The sequence below is a fragment of the Sus scrofa genome, chromosome 7 (assembly GCF_054392235.1).
Source record: "Sus scrofa isolate SSC_HxYL_T2T_F1_AM1 chromosome 7, Sscrofa_HxYL_maternal_Yorkshire_Landrace_v2.0, whole genome shotgun sequence".
Lineage (NCBI taxonomy): Eukaryota > Metazoa > Chordata > Mammalia > Artiodactyla > Suidae > Sus > Sus scrofa.
In genome coordinates, this window is record NC_139389.1 from 107,627,886 (window position 1) to 107,651,275 (window position 23,390).

General features: G+C 42.3%; 1 protein-coding gene across 3 annotated transcripts in view; it reads left to right on the forward strand.

Moving 5' to 3' along the window:
- The window catches only part of PSEN1 (presenilin 1), an 87,442-nt gene extending 70,228 nt beyond the window's left edge, over nt 1-17,214 (forward strand). For 2 of the 3 annotated variants that reach the window (XM_005666340.4, XM_084966832.1), the window contains 4 exons: nt 3,878-3,964; nt 7,166-7,336; nt 14,262-14,380; nt 15,948-17,214. In XM_005666340.4, coding sequence (XP_005666397.1) covers nt 3,878-3,964; nt 7,166-7,336; nt 14,262-14,380; nt 15,948-16,103 — 533 coding nt within the window. In that variant the 3' untranslated portion in view covers nt 16,104-17,214. 3 annotated transcript variants of the gene reach the window in all.
- The last annotated feature ends 6,176 nt before the right edge of the window (nt 17,215-23,390 follow it).

The window sequence follows — 23,390 nt, forward strand, 5'->3', positions numbered from 1 at the left end:
TCAATGTGAAGGTTTTGTGAGTTTTAAAAACTTTCTTAGGAGTTCCTGTTGTGGCTCAGTGGTTAAGGAACCCAACTAGTATTCACGAGGACTCGGGTTCAATTCCTGGCACTGTTCAGTGGGTTAAGGATCCAGCGTTGCCATGAGCTGTGGTGTAGCTTGCAGAAGAGGCTCAGATCCTGTGTTGCTGTGGTATAGGCCAGCAGCTACGGTTCCGATTCAGCCCCTGGCCTGGGAACCTCCATATGCGGCGGGGTGCGGCCCTAAAAAGATAAAAGACAATAAATAAATAAATAAAAACTTTCTTAGTGTTAGAATTTTTCATTGTTGTACTGTTGTATCTATTGTGAGTACCACACTAATGCTGTGTAACAAACTACCTCAAAACTTAGTACCTTACAAATAACAATCATTCACCATCACTCCCACATCTGCAGGTCAGTTGACTTGGCTCATCTGGCTTGGTTGTGGTAGCTCTGCTACATGTGTCCCCTGGCCTCCTTGGACCAGTGGGTTAGCTGAAGACCTCTTCTTCTTATGTCTGGAGGAGCAAGAGGGCAGCAGGCCTTTTAAGGCATAGGCTTGACATTAGCACACTGTCACCTCTGCCCACATGCCATTGGTTCAAGCAAGTCACATAGCTGAGCCCCTGGTCAGGAGGAGGAAAATTACATTCCAGTCTTCGTGAGGTCTTGACAAGAGCGTGGGTGTAGAAAGGATGAAGAAGGCGCCTTTCAGTCGGCCACAACCTTAAGCATGTATGCTTTAAACTCAGAAAAAGGGTTTACTCTGTAAAAAAAATTTGTATATACTATTTTTTCGTATAACATTTATATTGAGATCTTTGTAATAATTCCATGTATGATGCCAAGTGTCTTGTTTAAAATTACTTATCATTATTGGATTGGACTCAAGTTGCTGCTGGGTTTTGGTTTCTGCTGTTACCCTGTATGGCACATGTTTATAATATTTTTGTATCATTGTGTACCTTTAAGGTAAATTCCTGAAAGTACTATTGCTGGGTCAGAGGGTTAATGTACATGCAGTTTTTGGTTTTTTGGTTTTGTTTTCAAATGTAAAATGGTTCAATTATAGCCATTGTTCTGTTATTATTATAATACAGTAGAGTCATACAATGGAGTAGTACTCAGCCAGGAAATGAACTGCAACGACACACGAAATCACAGATGAATCCCCCAAAAAGAAAATTTTAAATTTTAAAAATTAAGATGCAAAGAATGTATATATTCTTATATAAAATTCAAAACAGGCAAAACTAAACTGTACTGTTCAGGGATATATACTTAAGAGAGGAAAATTATAAAGAAAAGCAAGGATAGTATAGAATTTCTGATCAGTACTCTTCAAAGTTTCAAGGTGATGAAAAACAAGGGAAGATTGGGAAGCTGTCATAGACTGGAAGAGACTAAGGGAACATGGCAACTAAATGCAGTAGATCCTGGAACAACAGTAAAAAAAAGAACTTTAGTGGAAAACCAGTGAAACCCAAACAAAATCTGAAGTTCAGTTCATAGTACTGTACCAATATGAATTTCTTTGATAAATGTGCCGTGGTTATAGAAGATGTTTTTACTAGAAGAAGCTGGGTGAGGGGTACACAGGAACTCCCAGTATTCTTTTTATACTTATCTTGTCAAATTAAAATTATTTCAAAATAAGGTTTTTTTTTTTGCTATTTCTTGGGCCGCTCCCGCGGCATATGAAGGTTCCCAGGCTAGGGGTCCAATCGGAGCCGCAGCTGCCAGCCTACACCAGAGCCACAGCAACGCCAGATCTGAGCCACATGTACAACCTACACCACAGCTCACGGCAATGCCGGATCGTTAACCCACTGAGCAAGGGCAGGGACCAAACCCGCAACCTCATGGTTCTTAGTTGGATTCGTTAACCACTGTGCCATGACGGGAACTCCAAAATAAGTTTTTTTAAAACAATGATAAGTATTGTAAAATTAAGGATAAGAGTTACTGCTTTGAAGAGCTGCCTGGGGAGGAGAACAGGGGAGGCAAGGCATTCTTGAATTCTTTGACCTGGGTAACAGGTGCAGAGGTATTTGCTTTAAACTGGATGTTTATGTTTTATGGGCTTTCCTGTATATTAGTTATTTCTCAGTTTTTTAAATGTTCCTTTGTTTTTTTTCTTTTTCTTTTTATGGCTGCACCCGTGGCGTATGGAAGTTTCCAGGCAGGGATTGAATCTGAGCCACAGCTGTGACCTACGCTGTGGCAACACTGGATTCTTTAGTCCACTGCACTGGGCCGGGGATCAGACCTGCGCCTCTGGAGTCCCCATTGTGGCTCAGCAGAAACAAATCTGATTACTATCCATGGAGGACTCAGATTTAATCCCTGGCCTTGCTTAGCGGGTTAAGGATTCAGCATTGTCATGAGCTGTGGTGTAGGTTGTACACATGGCTCAGATCCTGTGTTGCTGTAGCTGTGGCATAGGTCAGTGGCTACAGCTCCGATTTGACCCTTAACCTAGGAACTTCCATATGCCACAGGTGCAGCCCTAAAAAACCAAAAATAATAAAAATAAAACCTGTGCCTCTGCAGCCACCTGAGCTACTGTAGTCGGATTTTTAACCCACTTTGCCGCGGTAGGAATGCCACCATTTTTTAAATGTTAAAAGACTAAAGAAATTATCACGCACAGCACAGATGTAGATTTAAAAACCCACAGCTTGGAGCTCCTATCATGGTACAGCATAAATGAATCCGAGTAGGATCCATGAGGGTGTGCTCAATGGCCTTGCTCAGTGGGTTAAGGATCTGGCGTTGCCATGAGCTGTGGTGTAGGTTGCAGACATGGCTCTGATCTGGTGTGGCTGTGGCTGTGGTATAGGCCGGCAGCTGTAGCTCTGATGAAACCCCTAGCCTGGGAACCTCCATATGCTGCAGGTGCAGCCCTACAAGCAAAAAAAGAAAAAAGAAAAAACAAAAACAAAAACAAAAACACAGCTAGTGAAAGAGGGAAGAATGGTGATAAAGGTGAGTAAAAACCTCTGTCTGGTAAAGAGAATAGGAGGTAAGGAGAGCGAGAGGGAAGCAGCATTACCTTTACCACAAACATCCAGGAAGTTCACACCAGCTCCATACACACAGGTGTTTTTAATGTACATGTAGTTATTTTGTCTTGTTTTGTCTTTTTAGGGTTGAAACTGAGGCGTATGGAAGTTCCCAGGCTAGGGGTCGAATCAGAGCTGTAGCCGCCAGCCTACACCAGAGCCACAGCAACACAAGGTCCTTAACCCACTGAGCAAGGCCAGGGATCAAACCCACATCCTCATGGATACTAGTCAGATTCATTACAGCTGAGCCATTTTCCCGTTATTCCCTGTATATAGCACAATTTAGCATTATTGAAAATCTTGGAAGTGAGAGGTAATGTGAAAGGAACTTATTACTTCATATCTTTATAATAATTCATCTGATGCTTTGTGAGCCCCAATTTGTCCTCTGATTTAGTTCCAGTAAGTAAGTTTCATCAGTGAATTCACACAATTTTAGGATAGTCAACTAGTCCAGCTGTTGTTTCAATGAAATTGTTGCTGGCGTGAACACTTTTCCTTCTGGTTACTTTGCAGGGACTGTAAATGACAATGGACAGTTTTACAATAGCAGCTGCAGTTTGGAAGCTAAAGCCAACATCCAGTTTCAGAATTTTTTCTTTCATGTACTAAAATCAAAAAGACGCTTTTGTGGTTTTTAATATACATTTATTTCTGATTGTTAAGGATTCTTAAGGTGACATTAAGAAGTTTGGTGACTTGCGTAGAGAGGTATTTGCCTGCTATCTATTTGTGAGCTTTCCTTCTGTTTCCAGTGCTTACCCGGACTTTTGTCTTTCTCAACAGCAACAATGGTGTGGTTGGTGAATATGGCAGAAGGAGACCCAGAAGCCCAAAGGAAGGTATCCAAAAACTCCAATTATAATGCACAAAGTAGGTGACTTTTATTTGGTAATTTCCTGGTTTGGGGGGAGCAGTCATTGTCGTAGACGGATGATGAGTTAAGAAGCAGTGACTTTAACTGCCTTCTCTGATCATGAACTCTTCAGGATCTCTCCAAGCTGTGGTAACACCCAGCAAACACAGATAAATGTTTGAGTTCACATGCTCTAAACCCAGTTCGTACAGCCAAGGCATGCTCGGTTAAGAATTTCTATCATTATCACTAAAAAAAAAAAAAAAAAAAAAAAAAAAAGAATTTCTGCCATTAAACACCATTAATACCAGCATGAAAAGGTTCAAGTTGAGGCTATGATTTTTAAAAAGTAAAATAAAATAAAAAGTGAAATATGTACTTTCTTCCAACATGTAAAAAAGAGAATCTCTTGTCTGACAAGGCCAGAGTAACTTTAATATAACTTGATTTGAGATATGATAATGTTTATGCTGAGAAGATAGAATATTCCAGGTGGACATGATTTTGCGGAGGGGGATGATAATGACGACCTAGGATGGGAGATTGCAAGGCCCCCGTGTAGATACTAAAATACAGAAGATGCTAAGTTGAACACGAGTTAGGAGGAGTTGTAATTTGAAAGAGTTAAGGAATAACAGCACAATATCAACCGTCAAAAATAAAGGAAACTTTAAAAAAAAAAGAAAAACAAAGGGCTAATCTTAGGAGGAAGCTGGCAAACAGAGGCAGAGTAAAGATTGCTCAAAGAAGAAAAGGGGACTTAACTGAGGTGCTGTTTGTCAGAAAAGGAAGTTTAGGTTTTTTTGTTTTGTTTTGTTTTGGTCTTTTGTCTTTTTAGGGCCGCACCTGAGGCATATGGAGGTTCCCAGGCCAGGGGTCAAATCAGAGCTACAGGTGCCGACCTACACCACGGCCACAGCAACACAGGATCCAATCCGTATCTGTGACCTACACCACAGCTCACGGCAATGCTGGACCTTGAGCGAGGCCAGGAATCGAACCATACATTAGCCATGATGAGGAACTCTGAGGTTAGGTTTTATAGAGCCAAGAAAACTGCTGATTTAGCGTTTGGGTAACTACCAGGAGGACACTTTCAACTAGGAATTCATATTTGGGACCCACAGGTATTAGGCCCATTCTACAGTGAGCAAAGCAGCAGAACAGGGTGGCATTTAGACCAAAGTAGGCCTAGCAGAGAAGTGGGAAATATAGGAAACAGTTGCTGCAAGGCTGGTTATTGTGTTAACCTGTGTTAAGCTAAAGAAAATTGAAAGGCTAGTTGTCTGTGAGTCTGTTATGTTTATGTGTATATATACACACATACATATGCATAGAAGTGTGGTTTCAGTACATCAGGATTTTATTCTTTTGACAAATGGTTTTTTTTCCCTTTTTTTGGAAGTTCCCAGACCTTGGGGTTGCATTGGAGCTGCAGCTGCCAGCCTACGCCACAGCCACAGCAACACCAGATCTGAGCTACATCTGCAACCTACACCACAGCTCACAGCAACGCCAGATCCTTAACCCACTGATCGAGGTCAGGGATTGAACCCCCATCCTCATGGATACTAGTCAGATTCTTAACCTGCTGAGCCACAATGGGAACTCCTTCTTTGGATAAATGTTGATTGAGCACCTGACTGTGTGCCTGGTATTTTGGTAGGCACTGGGGATATATATCACTGAACAAGATATCCTGCTCCCGTGGGGCTTATACGGGGACACACATGTTCAACATTCGGTTTGTGATAAGCACTGCAAGGGAGAAGTGTTAAGTTGCTGTGAAAGTTTGCAGTAGAGGAAGTCATTTACTCTGGAAAGTCAGGAAGGCTTCCCTGAGGAAGTGGTAATAGGAGATGGGCAGCTGAAGAGTGGGAAAAGAGCTTTCTAGAAGAGGAAGCATCGTGGGCAAGGGCCTTGAAGTGAGGAGCAGCTGGATGACCCGTGGGGCTCTCAGTGGGAATGCAGTTGGTGCAGTGGGTTAAGAATCTGACTGCGGTGGCTCAGGTTGCTGCGGAGGTGCGGATTGAATCCTCAGCCCAGCCCAGTAGGTTAAAGGATCCGGTGTTGCTGCAGCTTCGGTGTAGGTCGCACCTGTGGCTCAGATTGAATCCCTGGTCCAGAAACTTCCATATGCCACGGGTGTGGCCATTAAAAAAAAAAAAAAAAAATGCAAGCCTCTTTCAGAAAAAAGTCCATGTAAGTGAGAGGCCTGAAGTAGGCAAGCTTCATTTATTCATAGTAAATTGATAAATATATATGAACATGTATGACTTTTATAAAAAATAAATGAAAAAGAAAAGTATTATCAACTTATTTATTTTTGATGTGTGGAAGTTTCTCAGAGCAATCATGGTATGTTCACAGTTTTCAGTCATACTGAGTCATTGTAACGGAATGACTGGCCCATAAAAAAATTCACTCGCTCCTCCCGCAGCCCCCAGAGTGGTTTATTATTATTATAACTTAGTCACTGAAGCCTGCGGTGAGTGCCGTCAGTTAGTGAGTGCTGTCAGCCACAGAGATCAGAAGAAATGTATTCTCTCACATGTCCAGAAGTCTTGAGATATAGGACTTTGTATGGCTGATTTTATGATTCATTGATACTATCAAGGGCCCAAGTTCTTTCTGCCTTCCTGCTCTGCCAGCCTTCGATAGGGGCTTGGTCCTCCGCCCACTGCTCCTCTTGGTCATAAGATGACAGTTGCAGTTTCAGGCATCATATCCAGATAAGAAAACATCCAGGGGAGGAAAGGGGCCATTTAGTGTCTTCCTTCCTTCTTAAAGAGTGAGAAAAATTTTCCCCCAAATTGTCAGCAGACTTTGCCTCACCACAGGTCAGCTGGTACCACCCCCACAGCCATAGAGCTTTCCTTGTGGAGAGGGGTGGTGGGATGACCACGCTTAGCTTGGGTGGGTCAGGATTTAGCACTGGCGTCATGCCTGAGAGGTGGAAGCCTAAGGAAACCGTGCCTCTGCCCTCGGGAGATACGGGGTGGAAGGGCTATTGAGGAAGCAACTGGCGGGCACTGCAGCAGCCCATGATTTGTGGTTGAAGAGCCAGCTAACCCAACTAGCTACAGTGACAAGTAATTATTGTTCCCATGCAATTTTCTTAAAGGTATTAAGAAATTTTTCTGAATATTTTTTTAAAAAAGCAAAAAAAAAATTTTTTTTCTAAATAGTATAGCTGTGATTTCCACTTTCTCTTGAAGGCACAGGTGAATCACAAGACTCTGTGACAGAGAGTGATGATGGTGGCTTCAGTGAAGAGTGGGAAGCCCAGAGGGACAGTCGCCTGGGACCTCATCACTCTACAGCTGAGTCACGATCTGCTGTACAGGATCTTTCCAGAAGCATCCCAGCCACTGAGGACCCAGAAGAAAGTATGTGCATTTCTCTACATTGGAAAGTCATGGATTCCTTTGGGTGCTGCATTATCAAACTCTCCCAAAATGAAATGAATCTAAGTGTCACAGTCTAATTCTTTTTTTTTTTTTTTTTTTTTTTTGTCTTTTTAGGGTGGCCACAGCCATGGCATATGGAGGTTCCCAGCCTAGGGGTTGCATCAGAGCTATAGCCGCCAGCCTACATCACAGCCACAGCAACTGGGGATCTGAGCTGCGTCTGCCACCTACACCACAGCTCATGGCAATGCTGGATGCACTGAGCGAGGCCAGGGATCAAACCCCAGTCCTCATGGATACTAGTCAGGTTCATTGACCACTGAGCCACAACGGGAGCTCCTTAAAATTATTTTTTAAAGTTGACAAAAACAAAAGAGTAGGAGACCTAGAACTGTTAGCAAGTAGCAATAAAATAACTAGCATCCAATCTCAGTATTAGCACTTGGCAGTGGAATACTGTTAATTCTTTATGTCTAACGTCTAACATAAGCAGTTTCCATTGCTGTGATTTTACTTGTTTGGCTGGGGCATATTTTGAGTGAATAAGTCAAAAGAAGCTGTTTAAAGAAAACAAATTCCTAAGCGACATGAGTTTTCTTTGGTTTTATATACTGATTCAGTCAGTCTCTTCTGCTTATAGAATATAGCTTACTGCTTCAATAAGTGCCTGAAGAACAAAACTAGTGGTTACTTCTTCATTTCCTAAGTAACTCTGTTTTAATTTGGCTAACAAAATGTCTACATGTCTCTCTCCATTAAAATGAATTCTGTGAAGTATAAGAATAGTATTTGACATAATATTACTATTATTTAAACAAACATAAGCCAGAGTTCGTGGCTCAGTGGTTAACAAATCCGACTAGGAACCATGAGGTTGCAGGATCCAGCGTTGCCATGAGCTGTGGTGTAGGCTGGTGGCTACAGCTCCGATTCGACCCCTAGCCTGGGAACCTCCATATGCTGTGGGAGTGGCCCTAGAAAAGGCAAAAAGACAAAAAACAAACAAAAAAACATAAGCCCTTCAATCAAAAAAATGTGTGACTGGGAGTTCCCTTCGTGGCGCAGTGGTTAACGAATCCGACTAGGAACCATGAAGTTTCGGGTTTGATCCCTGGCCTTGCTCAGTGGGTTGAGGATCCGGCATTGCCGTGAGCTCTGGTGTAGGTTGCAGATGCGGCTCGGATCCCACGTTGCTGTGGCTCTGGCGTAGGCTGGTTGCTACAGCTCTGATTCGACCCCTAGCCTGGGAACCTCCATATGCCGAGGGAGGCGGCCCTAGAAAAGGCAAAAAGACAAGAAAAAAAAAAAGTGTGACCATAATTTTAAGCTGATTCACATTATTTTTGTTGATTTTTTGATGCCTTTATTGTGATGTAATTCACATACTGTGCTTGAAGTGGTGGCATTAGTATATGCATGGAATTGTTCAACTATCACCAACCACAGCTAATTTTAGAACGTTTTCATCACTCCAGAAAGAAACCCCATACTCCTTAACTGTCACCTCTCCAGTCCCTCTCATTTAAAATTACAATGCAATAATTTTTATTACACTCACAGAGTTGTGCAGCCATCACTGCAGGCTAATGTTAGAACATTTGCATCACCTCAGGAAGAAACCCTGTACCCATTCGCCTCTGTGCTCCCAACAGCGACTAATACACTCTCTTGATAGATTTGCCTGTTCTGGACATTTGGTATAAATGAAAACACATATGGTTCTTTGTTCTAATTTCTCTCGCTTAGCATGATATTTTCAGGTTTCATCTATGTTGTAGCATGTATTAGTACTTGGTTTCCTTTTTATAGCCAAATATTCCATTGTATGGATATATCACATTTATCTTCTATCAGTTAATAGACAGCTAAATTGTTTCCATTTGGGGCTGTTATACATGCTGTTGCTGTGAACATTTTTGTACATGTTTTTGTGTGGATATGTGTTTTTATATCTCTTGGGCGTATACCTAGAGTAGAATTGCTGAATCATATAGTCATTTTGAGGACCTGCCAGACTGTTTTCCAAAGTGTCTTCAGCATTTTACATTCCCACCAGCAATGTGTGTATGTTCCAGTTTTTCCACATCCTCTCCAACACTTGTTATTATCTGTCTTTTTTTTATTATAATCATTCTAGTGGGTATAAAGTAGTAGCTCATTATGTTTTTGATTTGCATTTCCTTGATGGCTAATGATGTCGAATATCCGTTTGGGTGCTTATTAGCCATTTATATATTTTCCTTGGAGAACTATCTATTCAGGTCCTTAGCCCATTTTAAAATTTTTATCATTTTTTTATTATTGAGTTATAATAATTCTTTGTGTATTCTCTAGATACAAGTCTTATCAGATAAATGCAAAATTTTTCTCCTGTGTTATTTTTATTTATTTGTTTGTTTGTGTTTTAGGGCTACAGGTACAGCATTTGGAAGTTCCCAGCCTAGGTGTTGAGTCAGCCAGTGACCTATACCACAGCTCAGCTCTCAGCAATGCTGGATCCTTAACCCACTGAATGAGCCAGGGATTGAACACACATCCTCATGGATACTAATTGGGCTTGTTGCCACTGAGCCACAATGGGAACTTCCTCCTGTGTTATTTTTAAAAGTTCATTTCTGTAGCATTTTTTTCTGAAAAACTTAGTTTCTTGTAGTTAGTTTCTTACAGCACTTAATATTTGGGATCAAGTCTTTATAAGACTGTCAGTTGTTTAGCCTCTGTGTGTGTCAAGAACTTTTCCTGTATTCTATTTAACTCTGACGCCAACCTTGTGAAATAACTCCATAACCCCCATCTTATAGCTGAGGAATTAGAGGATTAAAGAAGTTAATCAACTTGCCTTGGATCGCACAAGTACCTAAAAAATAGAGTTGGGCTCTTCAGCACCCCTGAAACTAGTGAAAATATTCATCAGTCTGAGAAGGTTGGCAAGTTAAAGGATAACTGCCTGTGTAATTCATAGCATTGGATTTCATGGGTCAAATGTTTATTTTTTCCTCTAAGGAAGACTTCACTCTGGCCTCTATGATTTAAAAAGAACATTGGTTTCTCAGTAAGATGTTATCTATCGCACTCGACTTTTTTCTTCTGCACATGTGAAGCAGACCGTGCTTCTCAGGGCCCTCAGCCCCAGTCTTCCGGGAGTTGTTTCTTTCACCCTGGCAATAAAATCTTTTTAGGACCGAGATCAAACTTCAGGAAATAGTTACTTAACAACCAGAAAGGGGAAAGCCATTTGCAGAGCTTTATGGGTTACTGTTGGATTCCTAAGTCAAAACATAGTTTTGAATCCATAGTTTAGCCCTTGCTTGATTGTATCATTTTGAAAAGAACTTGAAAGGTTAAAAAGTAATGTTTGACAACAGAAAATCTAGGGCCTTTGCATTTCTGTGTAAGTTTGAGGATCAGCTTGTCAATTTCTAAAATTTATTTGGAAACGTAAAGAATTTAGAATATCTAAAACAGTTTTGAAAGAGAAGAAAAATTTGGTGTACTTAATATCTATCTTTACTCTAAAGCCACAATAATCAAGACAGGCAGGAGGACAGGCATGTAAGAAATAAACCTTTACATTTATGGTCAGTGATTTTTTACAAAGGTGCTAAAATAATTTGGTGGGGAAGGATATACTCTTTTCAACAAATGGTGCCTGGACAGCTGGATAGCCACATGCAACACCATTACCCACACAATCAAAAATTAACTCAAAATGGGTCATAAACTGAAATGTAAGTGGTAAAACTATAAAACTCGTAGAAGAAAACGTAGGAGAAAAACTTCATGACCTTGGGTTGGGCAAAGAGTTCCTTAACACAGCACTGTTTCATAGAAGAAAAAAATTGATAGATTGGACTCCATCAAAATTAAAAACTTTCACACTTCAAAAGATGCCATTAAGAGAACAGAGAGTTGTACACCCGTGTTTATAGCATTGTTCATAATAGCCGTGAGATGGAAGCAACCTAAGTGTCCATTGACAGATGACTGGATAAACAAAATGTAGCAGCTTTAAAAAGGAAGAAAAGGGAGTTCCCATCGAGACTTAGCTGAAACGAATCTTGACTAGTATCCATGAGGATTCAGGTTCCATCCCTGGCCTCGCTCAGTGGGTTAAGGATCCAGCATTGCCATGAGCTGAGCTGTGGTGTAGGTCACAGATACCGCTTGGATCCCTAGTTGCTGTGGCTGTGGCATAGGCTGGTGGCTACAGCTCCGATTCAACCCCTAGCCTAAGAACCTCCACATGCTGAGGGCTCGGCCTTAAAAGAGACCAAAAAAAAAAAAAAAAAAAAAAAGGAAGAAAGGAAGTTCCCACACCCGCTGCAAGGTGGATAAGCCAGGACGTTATGCTAAGTGAAATAAGTCAGTTATAATAAGACAAAAGCTGTATGACTCCACTTGAATGAATGAAATACCTAGAGTAGTCAGACCCAAAGACAAGGGAGTTCAGTGGTGGTTTCTAGGGGCTGGTGGGGAGTGGAAGGAGAAACTACTCTTTAATGGATACAGTTTGTTTCGCAGGATGAGAAGAGTTCTGTGGATAGATGGTGGTGATGGTAGCACAATAGTGTGAATGTACTTAATGCTATCAAACTGTGTATTTTACCACAATTAAAAAGAAAAAAAAAAGATAGGAAATTCCGCTGTGGTGCAGCTGTGATGCAGGTTGCAACTGTGGTGTGCTAGTTTGATCCCTGGCCTGGGAACATGTCGCAGACATGGCAAAAAAGAAAAGACGAGATAATCATTAAGAAAAGGAAAAGAAGGAGTTCCCGTCATGGCTCAGTGGTTAACAAATCCGACTAAGAACCATGAGGTTTCAGGTTTGATCCCTGGCCTCGCTCAGTGGGTTAAGGATCCGACATTGCCATAAGCTGTGGTGTAGGTCACAGACTCGGCTTGGATCTCATGTTCTGTGGCTGTGGTGTAGACCCCTAGCCTGGGAACCTCCATGTGCTGCAAGTGTGGCCCTAGAAAAGACAAAAAGACCCCCCTCCCCCCCAAAAAGGAAAGAAGCCATAGAGAAAATATTTGCAAATCATTGCAAGGATTTGTAGTTAGGGTATATGAAGAATGCTTACAACTCCATAATGGGAAGATAACCTATTTAAAAAACAGGGAAATGCTTTGGATAGACATTTCCCCAAAGGAGAAATACCATGGCTAATAAGCACATGAAAAGCTACTCAACATCATGAATCAGAATGGCTGTAATCAGGAAGACTTGGCCACACCAAGTGTGCCTGAAGAGTGAAGAAACTGGAACCCTCATACACTGCTGGTAGGAATATAAACTGGTACAGCCAGCGTGGAGGACAATTTGGCAGTTTCTCAAAAAGCTAAACATAAACTTACCATATAAGCTAGCAGTTCCACGCCTAGGAGTCTTCAAGATAGAAATGAAAAGATGGGGTTCACTGGTGGCTCAGCAGGTTAAGGAGCCTGCATCATCACTGCTGTGGCACAGGTTTGACCCCTGACCAGGGAACTTGCATGCCGCAGGTGTGGCCAAAAAACAATCTTACCACACAAAGATGTGTACACTAATGTCCAAAGCAGCATTATCCATATTATCCAAATCAGCCTAAATGTCCATCAACTGGTAGATGGATAAACAAAATATAGTATATCCGTACAATGGAAAACTATTCATCAGTGAAAAGAAACAAACTACAGATACATGCAATATCACGGATAAATACCTCAAAAAATGTTACGTGAAGGAAGCCAGTTACAGAAGACTTCGTCTTGAAAAGAGTCCATTTCTTTTTTTTTTTTCTTTTTAGGGCTGCACCTGTGGCACATGGAGGTTCCCAGGCTAGGGGTCAAACCAGAGCTACAGCTGCCAGCCTGCACCACAGCCACAGCAACGTGGGATCCAAGCTGCATCTGCAACCTACACCACAGCTCATGGCAACGCCGGATCCTTAGCCCACTGAGAGAGCGAGGCCAGGGATCAAAACCACGACCTCATGGTTCCTAGTTGGACTTGTTTCCACTGCGCCACGATGGGAACTCCGAAAGAGACCATTTCTATGCAATATCCAGAGAAGGCTGATTTATAGAGATAGGAAGCAGATCAGTGGTTGCTTAGGCCTGGGATGGGAGTGGGGATTAACTGTAAATGGACGTAAGGTGTCTTATTAGGGTGATGGAAAGCTGGTGGATTGTGGTGATGGTTGCACAACTCTAACTTTTTTACAGTCATTGAATTGTATATTTTATAATGGGTGAATTTTATGAAATAAATTATACCTCAGTAAAGCTTTTTTTTTTTTTTTTTTAAGGACATGATACCTATCTCATGGGTTCTTGTGAAGATTTATTAGAACAAGTGTGTTAGGTATAAATTAAGCTTTCAATAGGTGACAATTATTATTTATTGTTATTTTTTATATATAACAACAGTATCTACTGTTGAGATCCTGGAGCCAGCCACATAGCACTTGAAACTCATGTTATAGAAAACAGAAAAAGAAAGGGAAAACCTAGCTGTAGCCTAATTTTTTACGATGTCATCTACTGACTTCTTAGTCACCGTAGGATGGAGTGGGGGCACTGATATATATGTTTTTTTTTTCTTGACTTTTGTCTTTTTAGGGCCGCACCCAGGGCATATGGAGGTTCCCAGGCTAGGGGTTGAATCAAAGCTGTTGCTGCCAGCCTACACCACAGCCACAGCAACATCAGATCCGAGCCTCATCTGTGACGTACACCACAGCTCATGGCAACGCCGGATCCTTAACCCACTGATTGAGGCCAGTGATCCAACCTGCAACCTTGTGGTTTCTAGTCGGATTCGTTTCTGCTGCACCAACGTGGGAACTCCGTACTGACATTTTCGAATTGTGAAACCATAGCAAAGAGTGACAGACTTTTATATTTATAATCTTTCCTTTTTTAGGGGGAGTAAAACTTGGATTAGGAGATTTCATTTTCTACAGTGTTCTGGTTGGTAAAGCTTCTGCAACAGCCAGTGGAGACTGGAACACAACCATTGCCTGTTTTGTAGCCATATTAATTGTAAGTATACACTGACAAAAACGTGTCCAAACTCCTCATCTCAAAACTCTGATTAAAAGGTAGTCCTTTTAAGGCCAACTAGACCGGGTGTTCCAATCACCTGGAGAGCTTTTTAAAAACACAAACAATTGGACCTCACCTGAGTAGTTTTCCATCTGGCTATGTATTAATATCACTTGGGAGCTTTTAAAACTGTGCCTCTCTGCCCCAAGACATTATTTGTCTTAATTGTGTATTTTTTTTTTTTTTAAGTTCCCCAGGAAATTCTGGTAAGTACCTCTGACTAGGAACTTGCTTCAAGCCCGGCAGCGTAGATCATGTCGGGAATTAGCTGTGCTAGATCAGTCTTAAAGGGCTAAGCAGAGCCTCACTTAGTCTGAGTTTAGTGGTGGTTTTGAGTTTAAGACTACAACCTACAGCAGACAGTGTTCCGTTGGGCAGCAAGTATGAGACAAGAGGAGCTAACAGTGCATGATCCCATGGAGATTTCGCTTCCAGTGCCACAATGTGAATCTGAAGCCTTTAAAACTATGGTTTAAATAAATAACTCCCAAGATTTCTTCTTTTTTTTTTTTTTTTTGGTCTTTTTGCCGTTTCTTGGGCCGCTCCCATGGCATATGGAGGTTCCCAGGCTAGGGGTCCAGTTGGAGCTGTAGCCACCAGCCTATGCCAGAGCCACAGCAACGTGGGATCCCAGCCTTGGCTGCGACCTACACCACAGCTCACGGCAATGCCGGATCCCTAACCTACTGAGCAAGGCCAGGGATCGAACCTGCAACCTCCTGGTTCCTAGTCGGATTCATTAACCACTGACCCACGACAGGAACTCCAGATTTCTTCTTCTTTGACATATATTACAAAGTGAAGCCGGGTGAGAGGTTAGATGAAAGCCTTTACTTATGCATTTGTTTTGTGATTACATTTCTGATTTATGTTGATAATATGACCAGTTAGAATTTTTGTTTATTTCTCTTTTGAGGTTAGTTTTCTGGATGTGTTGTATCTTTTAAGAAAATTTCTTATTCCGGATAAACCTGAAGTGAAGTTCAGCCTCCAGACTTTTTATAGTTAGTATCTCAGTAACTAGGGTAAAAAATGGACTCTATTATTTGGCTGCTCTGTATTTACAAGAAAGCAGTATGTGCTTTACACACAAGCTTTGATTGATTTACTCCTTGAGCACCTCTTGTTTCCAAAGGGCATAAAGAATGTTCCTCACCTCTGGGATTTTAGTGAGCCACCCTAAATTTACAGCAGTCAATTCAATAATTTAGGGAGAAATATCAGCATTGTTTAATTGTCTTCACAAATAATTTTACTTATTTTCAGATTCTAGTCCCTACCTAGAATTAGAAGATAAAATAGCAACATTGTATGGATAATGAATCCTGTTTCAAGGAAAAATAAATGTTTCCAGATTTAATGAAAATAGTTATTCTAAAATTTAACCTCAAAGGATCATATTCAGTTAACTAAATTAAAACCAAGACTTGTGATTGAGTTAGATTTGCACTAAATACTTGCATAATTATGTTTGCATTTGTGTCTTTCCCCCTCTTCTCCACAGGGTTTGTGCCTTACATTACTGCTCCTCGCCATTTTCAAGAAAGCGTTGCCAGCTCTTCCAATCTCTATCACCTTTGGGCTTGTTTTCTACTTTGCCACAGATTATCTTGTGCAACCCTTTATGGACCAATTAGCATTCCATCAATTTTATATCTAGCATATTTCCAGTTAGAATCTCATGGATTTTTTCTCCTTTGGCTATAATAAAATCTGGGGAAAGCAAAGGTGATTTTGCTGTGTCCACATCTAACAAAGTCAGGATTCCCAGCTGGACCTTTTTGCAGCTTCCTTCCAAGTCTTCCTGACCACCTGCACTTTTGGGCATTGGAAGGAGGTGTCTACAGAGTGTGGTTTTGAACATATGTCATTGTGATGGACTGAGTCTCTCAGTGCAAAAACTACCAGATTTGAGGGACAAGGACAAGGACAAGTGATGGGCCAAAAAGTCGCTGTGCTCCCACCAGCAGTTTGACCACTGGTCACAGGTGGATTTTACCAACGCTGCAGACTCTCAGGACTATCATTACCAAGAGCTTAAATGAAACGGTTTAAACCAAACAGGACTCTTCATCTTAAACTACATGGTGAAAGTCAACCTAATAAAACCTGTATTGAATTCTGAACCTTCTCGGGAGATCCTATAAGGAGAGCAGGCACCAGCAGCAAAGTGGAAAGATGGAAAGGGGCTCAGACTTTCACTTTCAGACTTTCTTGCTGCAGACTTAACCATTTTTAAATAAGACTTTCTTCTTCCCCCTGAGTCAAGTCAGATGTATAGGTTGATTTTGACAGTTCTTGTTCTCAAGCACTGAAACTCATTACCACCTATGGTGCCATTTCTTCGCAAGGCCAGTCTGAACTTACCTGAGGTTGCTTCTTCTTTAAAAGTCTTGACCTCAGGTTCCAAATTCAGTAACTTCTGGAAATAATGGAACATAATGATTCTCTACCACCCGTAGGTAAATTCCAGGTTTCCCACCGAATTCCTAATTTGTAGGCATACCTGTAGGTTCACTTGCCCCCATGTGCCTCTCTTGTTCCCTCTCTCTCCCTTCACTCCCCTCCAAGGCACTTCTGTACAGTGAATATGGCAGCTCTGTTGTGGGAGCAGACGGTCCAGTTATTCTAGGATTTTGCTCTTTGTGTGGTACAGAGAACGTGTCATGAATCAGTGCTCTTGGCCTTGCTGTTGCCATTTCTTCAACAGCAAATACAATGTGTGCCCAAAGACAGTAGAATTAAAGAAGAGTAAAATGGCTGTTGAAGCACTTTCTGTCCTGGTTTTTCTTTTCTTTTTTTAAGGAAAAAAAAAAAAATCAAAACTACAACCCATTGTCTCTGACAGTAAGTCAGAATTTAACCAATAGCCGAAAGCTGGAGGTGTATGCAGTTTATGATGGAGAAGGCCGTTCGCTCAGCTGTGAGAGAACCGAGACTCAGGAGGGGAACCAGCTGCCAGGAGAGGGGAGCAGGGGCCCCCAACAGCCAGTGGAGAGGATGAGCTCATGTCCCGTTGGCAGCTGTTTAGGAGGGCATCCAAGTGATTCCTCACAATGGGTGGTTTGTGTTTTCCCTTCCGCCTTACCTTTCGTCTCAATGTACCTTTGTGTGGATTGGGCCACAGAGTTCAGGCCCTGCACAGTTCGGCTGGATAATGCACAAAGCCGAGCAGCCGCCTGTGGGCACGTGGCACCTCTGAATGAAGCTTTGCCAGGCACACCCCTTCTTCACCACGGACAGCCCTCAGCCATGGTCATCAGACTGTGAGCCTTTGTGAGAAGCCTCCTGTGGCTTCTCTTCCCCCTGTGGCTGAAGAGAGGCCAGCTTTCCCTCTGTTTCCCGCTGCTTTCTCTCCAGCCATCATTTGATCTGGTCTGGGGTTCTCCTTGCCATGTGGAGTATGTGTTTTCTGTCATGGATTGTTTCTCATAAGAAGCTAACTTAGGAGTAATGTGCTGGTCCTAACCTGTGTATAAGAACTGCCTCATATTAGGCTGTGGGAACTGCAGGAAAAATAAGAGCTATGTGAAGAAAGTGGGGCTTGAAGTAAGTTCTCTCTTTTTTTCATTCAGCCCCTTTCTCAAGAATCTCTCTCTCCTCATGTAAGTGACACTGGGTGTTGTCTTCTAGAAAGACGTGTGGTTCAATACAACAAAGCCACCTGAACTCCAATTTGTGGTTTGAAGCAGTCTTGAAGGGAGCCCTGATCTAGAATAGTTTGTGTGAGGGTCCCAAACGTGCTGTGTCATGGAGGCTTTATCTCTGAAGAGGCTGTGTGGAGTGTGTGATCATCTTTAAATGCATCCTATGTGTTACTGTCCTACGAGAAGTATTGCATCAGACCTGTTGCTTTCTCCAAGATGGAGCCATGTCTCAGCATAGACACATTGTATTTCCTTAAACCACCAGTTTCAGATGCAGAAACTTTCCTTCAAACCTTCTTTTCACTTGTTCCTGAAATATCCAAATGCTAGTCTTCCACCATGAAAAAATAGATTGTTACCAGAGAAAACTATAGCAATTCCACTGAGGATGTGTCCTCATGGGGCCGGTGGGGGGTGGGGGAGTGGGGGGGAGCCCGGCAGAACAAATGATAAAGCATGACCATCTGACCTGCTTTTAAAAAAGGGAGAGGACAGTAGGAAAAAGGACGCCCACGGGTGTCTGGATCTGACTGGCCTACAGAAAAATACAGAGTGTTTACATGCAGAATGTTGCCACAAACTGGCCTATGGAAATACCAACCATATTTGGAAGATTCGTGGAATTTTTTCTGAAGAAGAAGGGCTGGCTTCTCCCTTTGATTCTCATCAAGTTAGTGTGTGGTCCTTGGATCACAGTTCTCTCTATAAATGACCAGATTTCTTGCTCAGAAAAAAATTTTTCTAAGAAACTTTTTCTTTCTTAAAAGAAAATTGTTAAGTGAAGAGTTTATTGATTGCACTACAGAAGCAACAGCTAATGAGGGGATGGTTTTAATTTTTAAACTCCTGGATCTCCTTTTTTTTTTTAAGTGTTCCTTGGTTTTAAAAAAACTCGACTTCCATAACAGATGTCCAAACACATAATATGTTTAGTACTTGGCCTCAAAAACTTGACGTATGTACATGTCTTGATCATCATTTGCAGAATGTGAGACAGAAGTTAAACCACCACCTTAGATCTTCCAGGTCACACATCTCGAGGAGCCCTCTGATCCTGATCCCCAGTGCCTGGCCTTGCTTATTCACTCATTCACAATCTAGCCCTGAAGAAAAAGAGGTCCGAAACCACTATGGAAATTTTCGCCAATGTCTTCCATGTTCTTAGCATGGTGCTGGAGTCTAACGAGGCAAAGATGAACGAGATGCATCTTCAGAGTGTAGCTTAGTCCCTTTTTTTCTCCTATCTTTAACTTCCCAAAATATTGGATGCTTGTCAATACCCCCTTTTCATGGTTACTGTTATGAGGGCTTTAAAATTGATGATATAAAGATGACTTGATTCTTCGTGAAACCAATCCTTTCAGTAAATTACTCCTTTTTCTCTAAATCTGCTTTTGGGTTGTTTATAAAAAACTGTCTGAGGAGTTCCTTGGTGGCTCAGTTAAGGATCTGTCATTGTCACTGCTGTGGCTTTGGTGGCTGCTGTGGCACAGGTTTGATCCCCGGCCTGGGAATTTCCGCATGCTGTGGGTACAGCCAAAAAAAAAAAAAGAAAACTTGTCTGAGGTGCCATTCTTCTCACTTCCAAGGGTACCCCAAATGCTGAGGTTGGGAAGAGACTTGAAAACTGGATGTTTGATTCAATTTTGCCCTGGGATGAAACAATGTCATAAATTTGAACCCAGAACTGATCCTTGTGGTCTTGCCTTTTTTTTTTTTTTTTTGTCTTTTCTAGGGTCGCACTCTCAGCATATGGAGGTTTCTAGGCTAGGGGTCTAATCAGAGCTGTAGCTGCCGGCCTGCCCACAGACACAGCAACGTGGGATCCGAGCCATATCTGCAGACCACACTATGGTTCACGGCAATGCCGGATCCTTAACCCACTGAGCAAGGCCAGGGATCGAACCTGCAACCTCATAGTTCCTAGTCAGATTCGTTAACCACTGAGCCACAATGGGAACTCCAGGGAACTCCTGATTTTGCTTTTTTAAAAATTCCCAAAACTCAGGGTAGTAAAAACAATGGCCTCAGCTCTTCACAACCCTTGTTGAAATTGAAGAGCAGGTTGTCCCAACAAAGCCACCATCACACTCAAACACCCCAAATCATCAAACAGCATCATCAGAATAGCACTCTCCTCCAGCAGGAAACCCCTCACATTTGTACATTAAAGATCAGCCTGGTGCTGCAGTGAGCTCCCTTGAATGTCAAAGCCGTTTCCCAGGGCCTCAGACCCCTTCAGCATTGCCCTGAGGAGGGAGTTTGCTCCACCCTAGGCCCTGGAATCTGGTGTTATCACTTCAGCCTGATCTGTGGCTGGAAAGACTTCCCAGACAGCAATTTTGCTTTTAAAAAAAGTGTTGCAGTAGGACAGCTTCATACTCAACTGTGTGGAGTAGCAAGTGCAGGGTTGTTGTGTTTGCGGTGCTGGGATGTGGCTTTCAGTGGCATCAATGACCCTCATGTGTTCATCGTCTGGCTTTTGCTTCTGCAGACACTGCTTTGTATATGATTCAGACAGACTATGAATACATCCTTTTTTAAATACCTTTCAAATTCTTGGTAAGATAAAATTTTGATAGATGACTGCAGATTTTCCTGTATTTGCCAAATTAATAAAGACTGCATGACTCCAGCTGTGCTAGTTTTCTTACATGATAGTATTATAATGTGTAACTCTGAGAACCATCCCGTGATTATCAGGAAACAGTTTAAAGAAACGCAATATGCAGAATTTCCCTGGCGGCTCAGTGGGTAAAGGATCCAGCATTGTCACTGCTGTGGCTTGGGTTCAATCCCTGGGCCTGGAACTTCCGTATGCCTCGGGCATGACCAAAAGAAAAGAAGAAGAAGAAGAAACAAATGTATTCTTTCCATCTTTCACTCATAATACAGTGGTGTGGATTATAGCAGGCCACACTGCTAAAGGGCATGGTATTAAATCTATTTATGAAAAGTCTCAACTATTCACAGCAGTTTCTGGAAAACATTTTGTCTAGAAAAGATCTCGCTCGAATGTAAAGACTGTCAAAATAACATACAAGATTGTATGTTGTGGCACAGTGCAGATATTTTATAAGCTAGAGAGCTATCTTAAAAATTAGGTCATGTGAATGGAAAAAAAGCAGCATTACTTTTGCTGACCTGGTGGAGCACTGATTGTTCTCTTACTCTATCCCCATACTCTACAAAGTCTTTTTTTTTTTTTTTTTTTTTTTTTGTCTTTTTAGGTTCGCACCTGAGGTATATGGAGGTTCCCAGGCTAGTGGTCAAATTGGAGCTGTAGCCACTGGGCTACACCATAGCCACAGCCATGCCAGATCCAAGCCTCATCTGTGACCAGTACCACAGCTCATGGCAATGCCAGATCCTTAACCCACTGAGCGAGGCCAGGGATCGAACCTTCGTCCTCATGGATGCTAGTCAGATTGGTTTCCACTTAGCCACGATGGGAACTCCCAAAAGTCTTTTGTTTCCAGATGGTGAATTTCTACACAATGTTGGAAATTATTGGTCAAAAATAAGTTTGTGGCAGAAAAACCAGTTGGCCCATTTTCTTCAGAAGCAGCAGAGAAGCGATAGATGTGTTCTGGTTACAGTGGCCATGGGCATCAAGAAACAAAAGCAGGAGTTCCTGTTGTGGCTCAGTGGTTAACGAATCCTACTAGGAACCACGAGGCTGCAGGTTCAATTCCTGGCCTTGCTCAGTGGGTTGAGGATCTGGCGTTGCCATGAGTTGTCTGTAGGTTGCAGACGCGGCTCGGATCTAGAGTTGCTGTGGCTGTGGTGTAGGCCGGTGGCTACAGCTCCGATTAGACCCCTAGCCTGGGTACCTCCATGTGCTGTGGGAGCAGCTCTAGAAAAGGCAAAAAGACAAAAAAAAGAAGCAAAAGTGTTCTTTCCCTCCTTTGGAAATCAGAAGCATCATTTTCTTTTATGAATCTTGTAGGCAGTGTCACTAGAGTCTGCCAGAGAAGCATCATGATTTGTCCTCATCAGCTGGGAGAGGTATCTGATTATTAGGGGCCCTGGCCATGGTGCTCTTGATGAGTTGAAAAATGTCCTTGAGCTGATTGATAAGAAATGAGGTTGGATTTCCTGCATCACTAGGTAAGTACCACAGCTTTGTGTAGCCTCACTCTTCTGGAGATTCTTCTATATGCCAAAGTTGGGGGACGCCTTGCCCACGGATACCTTAGGATTTGATTAAAGTGAAATGGCAGCATGGCCGAGTACAACCAAGGGCAATGTTGACTCATTGCACGATGGGGATGCAGAGTAAAGGAGGGGGTCAAAAAAGACAGGCTTTAAAAAAAATTACTTGGAGTTCCCGTCGTGGCTCAGGGAAACAGATCTGGCTAGCATCCATGAGGACTTGGGTTCGATCCCTGGCCTCGCTCAGTGGGTTGAGGATCCAGTGTTGCCATGGCTGTGGCGTAGGCCGGCAGCTACAGCTCCAATTCGACGCCTAGCCTGGGAACCTCCATATGCCACGGGTGCAGAATGAAAAAGACAAAATAAATAGATTTAACAAACATTAAAAAAAATTCTTTTAAATCAAGTGTAATTGATGTTCAATGTGGTGCCAAGTTCTGTTGCACAGCAAAGTGACTTAGTCACACATGTGTAAGTGTGTGTATATATACACGCACACTTTTTTTTTTAATGCTTTTTATGGCCATGCCCAAGACATATAGAGGTTCCCAGGCTAGGGGTTGAATCAGAGCTGCAGCCACTGGCCTACGCCACAGCCACAGCAACACCAGATCCGAGCTGTGTCTGTGATCTGCGCCACAGCTCACAGCAAAGCCGGATCCTTAACCCACTGAGCAAGGCCAGGGATTGAGCTTGCATCCTCATGGATACTAGTCAAATTTGTTTCTGCTGAGCCACAACGGGAACTCCCCTTTTTTATATATATATTCTTTTCCATCTTGGTCTATCCCAGAAGATTGGATCTAGTTCCCTGTGCTATTACATTTAGAACTAAGGTTCTACTGGACCTCATTGTCTATCCATTCTAAATGTAAGAGTCTGCATCTGTTAACCCCAAACACCTACTCCATCCCGCTCCCTTCCCCTCCTCCTTGGCAACCACAAGCCTATTCTCCCTGCCCGTGAGTCTGTTCTGTAGATAGGTGCCTTTGCACCATCTTAGGTTCCACATATAAGTGATGTGGCGTGGTTAATTGTCCTCTTTCTGACTTCACTTAGGATGATAATCTCTAGTTGCATCCACGTTACTGCGCATGGCATTATTTCCTTCTAAGACAGGCTTTAAGAGCAGAGTTTTCTTCCAA